The sequence below is a fragment of the Biomphalaria glabrata genome, chromosome 1 (genome assembly GCF_947242115.1).
Source record: "Biomphalaria glabrata chromosome 1, xgBioGlab47.1, whole genome shotgun sequence".
Lineage (NCBI taxonomy): Eukaryota > Metazoa > Mollusca > Gastropoda > Planorbidae > Biomphalaria > Biomphalaria glabrata.
In genome coordinates, this window is record NC_074711.1 from 66311428 (window position 1) to 66316108 (window position 4681).

Sequence of the window (4681 nt, forward strand, 5' to 3'; positions counted from 1 at the left end):
TGTCTTTTGTAATTGGACATAATAATAATAGAATAGTATTTAGTATATTCACAAAGATTATGCATGCTAAAAATCTTTTTTAAAATCTGAAATTAATATGAGGATAAGCATAAAATAGTAATAATCTTACTTTGGATTATCTAATAAGTTATACAGAAATCAATATCTTGATAATATAATATAGACTACAACTTAAACTTTGTTTAGTCATCATATTCATAGGGTCAGAAAAACTTTAAAAAGGTGTTAAAATTTATCTAGATTGCCCATTGGAGTAGACTAAGCACATTAATATAAATATTATGTCAAAAAAATCTTTAAACTATAAACTTTTCCGCACACCCATTATAAAAAAAAATGAAAACTATAAAAATTAATAAAACTGAAAATATGCGAATATGGATTTCCATGCATCAAGGGAGCTAATTTTTGCTATCTCAAATCTCATGGCGTGGTTAGCAACAGGAAAATGGTTGTGTTTGAAGGATTGTGATTAGGCTCAATCGTTTGCTGTCGTTCCAAAATAAATCTTATTCCAAGTAAATTAGCAACAAAAAAATGGATGTTACTCACTCATTTGCATTACCTCTACATATTAATCCACAACGACTAGATCCTTGCATAAGCAGACAATGGATTGCCTTGCCGTTATCAAAAAGTACCATGGGTTTATGGAAAACAGACGTTTCATATCGTGAAAAATCATATGTAATAGAATGTAGGGGCCATGTGCAAGAAATATGTGCATTTACATTCAGTAACAGATTTCCAGTACGATATCTTGCATCAGTATGCATGGAGAAGATTATGCTGTGGGATCTCAATGCTGGATCCAATGAAACCAATGATATAACATCTAAACAATTTTACCATAATGTAAGTGAAATATCAGCCATATGCTTTAATAATTTAGATGATATAATTGCTATGGCAGCTGATAATAAAATTGTAATTTTGAAGTTCAAATTTAAAGAGCCCATGTCGTCTTTCGATGGGCATCGAGCTATGATTACAAAGTTAAAATTTTGTCCACATTATTCAGCAACATTGGTTTCTATATCAGATGACAGAACTTTTTGTGTGTGGAACATTTTTGAAAAGCAGCTTCTTTATCAATCAACTATGATATCATCATCACCTCTAATAAGCATCACAATGAACTTAGTACATCCACAGGTTGTTATAGGAACTGCAGACGGATGTCTTAAAGTTTTTGACTTAACAGATGGTAACAACTTTAGACCATTAACAAGTCTAGATTTATCATTACATCTTAAGAAAAGATTTGAGCCTGATACTTTTACTACTTGTCTGCAAGGTAACAGTATTAATAGAAATGTTAATAAAAATATGAAGCAAGAATTCAGTGATAATGATACCCCAACTGTTATACAATCCAGTGAATCTGTACTATCAGTTGAATTTATTTATCTGCCACAAAGTTCATATCTGGAAGACTCAGAAGGTGAATGCATTCCTATAATTGGTTATTCTAGCATACAAAACATATTAGAGCAACAACCCCCATTATTGTGTGCCATTACAACTAATGCAATGGTTCTAATACATTCCAAAACCTTTGAAGTCACAGATGCAATTAACTTTCAATCACCACTAAAGTCATGTTCATTTTCTTCTTTAACTAATGTTGGCACAGTTGCTTATGCTGGTATTAGCCAGACAGATACATACAATGTAGTAGCTGTCGTAGGAGGGATGATGTGCAACAAAATGGATGTTTTGAACTGTGTACTTTTCAAACAAACAAACCAACATTCTTCTGAAAATAGTGATGGGGACCTCTTCAGCAACCAAAGCCTGAGCATTGTCCCAGTCATTTCTCTTTTACCAACATCACCATTAAATTGTATATTTTTGCCCCCAGTGGCTATCAAAAGTATGACTAGAGGTGATGTAGCAAGTGGTAAAAAGAACTCATCAAATCCATTAAACCAACCTCTTACTTTCAAAAGCCAAATTAAATCTTCTGGATATCTTCAACCTGCAAGAACTACTATGTTTAAACCAAGTACTGATAAATATTCATTACTGAATATGAAAAAATCTGATAATACATCAAAAAGTAATAAGAAAATGTTAAACAAAAGTTTGAAATCTGAATATGATACCAGCAAAGGTCCCCCAACAGAGTACCATGGTACTTATCAAATTGATACTCAGACCACTGCAGTTCTAAGTATGAGATTTTCTGATGATGGAGAAAGGCTAGGATGTGCTTTGACCAACAAGTTTGGCTTACTTATAAAATCACCATTCAAAGAAGATCAATCAATTCCACTTATAGGTCACAACAGTACAGTTAATTCTGTTTATTTTAGCAATTGCAGTTCTTATGTACTTACAGCCTCTAATGACAAGTCAGTTTGTCTTTGGGGCAAGGCAGGTGGGGATCCTGTTATGAAGCTCACCCATCAAAGAAGCTCAGTTAAAGAATCAATGCAAGACAGATCTTCTGTTACCAAGCCAAGTGCATCATTGAAAAGAAATCCTTTAACAACTGCTAGTGCCAGCTCATCTTTATCTCAGCTTTCTTTAAATGACAATGCTCCTTATAGTAAGGAGCTAAAAAATGCCCAGTTCTTTTATGTTGATAAATTTATTTTACTTACTCATGGCCCAGATTTGTATTTATACAAGTACTATATCACAGATGAAAAGGATGACATTAAACGTTATCAATTGAGAAATCGTTACAAAATAGTTTCTTCTTGGCAAACCAGTAGTTCTGCATTTACTTCAATGGCAGCTGTTAATAATTTTCACTCATACTTAGTTATTAGTGCAACTTCAGGGCGAACCATTGAAATATATGACCTGAATAAATCCTTACTTGCGCATGTTTTCTCAGACTGCCACTCAAGGTCTGTACATAGCATTACAATCAATGAGAGCTCTTGTTTTTCTTCCCAGCCTCAACAAGCTTTGAATGTCTTTGCCACAATCGCACCTACAGATCCTATAAAACTATGGGACATTCGAACTAAATCAAATATCCAGTCTATGCAAGGACATTCAATCAAAGCTCATTCCTGTCAGATCACTTTTAGTCCCTGTGGCAACTTCATAGCAGCAGGATCAGAAGACAGAATGGTTTATTTGTATGATATAAGGATGGGGACATACTGTGATCGTTTGAAGGGTCACAATGAAGTTGTCACTAGCGTTGCCTTTCATCCAGCGAAGCCTTTTTTAGCTACAGGAAGTTTAAATAGCAAAATATTGTTTTTTAAAACAAAATCATAATTTATGTGAGAAGGTTTTCTTAGTAGCAGTAGCATTTTTAGCAGCTTGTGATTAGAGATGCATCATTGCATCAATGTCAGTTGTAACCTATATACGATTTAATGTGAAAAAGAGCTTTTACGTCAAGATAAAATAAAATGTGTAAAATAAATTACTAAATTTTCATCGACTTTGACCCATTTTTTATACAAACAATGATGTGTGTTGTTTTTAAAAGATAATATTTATAAATAAAGTATTAAATATGCTTATTATATTTAAGTTTTCTTATGTCTAAAATGTAATTAAGATTTTATCCTTATCACAGAAGAACTCTGTAAAGAACTGCATGAACTGGATGTCACTGCTAAATTTGTATAAATATAGGGTGTGATTTATGGGCTTGCCATGATTGTGAAGTAAAGAAAGACAAGCTATTTAAAAGACAATTTAACTTGTATCGGGGTAATAGATTATTGCAATTAATATTAACATACTAATTTGAAAAGTATAGAAATTCTATTTCTTGATTTTGTATTAGTAAGTATTATTGTAATATTCTTGGTTCTTATTTATATTTTCATCATTTATCTTTGTATTTAGGGTTTTGAAATTTATATGATTTCATATGTAGATATTTGCTTTTTGGTATACATGTGTTTGTAATTACAAGTATCGACTATGAAAAAAATGATGCTCACAAAACAATGTTTCCCTGAGCTTTACTTTTTAAAATTTATTATTTATTTTATTTCTCATAACTACAATAACTAGCTTGCAAAAAAAAAGTAATTTATTTAAATTCCTATCAAAAGGTCTATTTCTGTTTTCTTTTGACAAAAAAAATATTTTTAAACATATATATAATTTATAAAAACAAAAAATATCTCCTTTTTGTGTGCTTGCATGTGTGTATGTGGAAGGGTAGGGGTAGATGGCCATGGAAGTCCCATTTTTTGGGTTAAAAAATACATTTCTACCAGATAATAATACAATTACAATTTTGTTGACAGCTTTTGCATAGAAGGAGGCACACTGACCTATTTTCCATCAATTAAATTGTTTTAAACTAAAATTTTTCATAAAACCTTAATTTCTTATATTTAGTCTATAGTATATTGAATTTCAGTGAGCATTATAAAAAAAAACTCCTTTTAAATCTTTTGAAAATAAAGAAATACTAATAATACATTGAAATTATTTTTTCATGCAGTTTTTAATGTAAATATTCAATATGTATATTAATTATAAATGACAAATAATAACTTGATTGCAAATAATTTTACAATTCCTTGTAAAACATTTTTTTGAGTAATATTTATTATATGTTCTGTCACTTGATTGAAATAATAACTACACAAACTTTTTTTCTCTTTAGATTCTGTACAAAAATTTTTTGTAATGATTTAAAAATATAAAGAAAACTAAGAAGACATAA

At 30.6% G+C, this 4681-nt stretch overlaps 1 protein-coding gene across 1 annotated transcript; it reads left to right on the top strand.

The window, feature by feature from the left end:
- The first annotated feature begins 442 nt into the window (after positions 1-442).
- LOC106060117 (WD repeat-containing protein 27-like) lies at positions 443-4540 on the top strand. Its single transcript, XM_013217905.2, has one exon. The coding sequence runs from the start codon at positions 559-561 to the stop codon at positions 3262-3264; it is 2706 nt and encodes a 901-aa protein (XP_013073359.2). The 5' UTR covers positions 443-558; the 3' UTR covers positions 3265-4540.
- The last annotated feature ends 141 nt before the right edge of the window (positions 4541-4681 follow it).

Coding starts and splice junctions, on each gene's coding strand:
- LOC106060117 (XM_013217905.2), top strand. CDS start 559: ATGGATGTTACTCACTCATTTGCATTACCTCTACATATTAATCCACAA.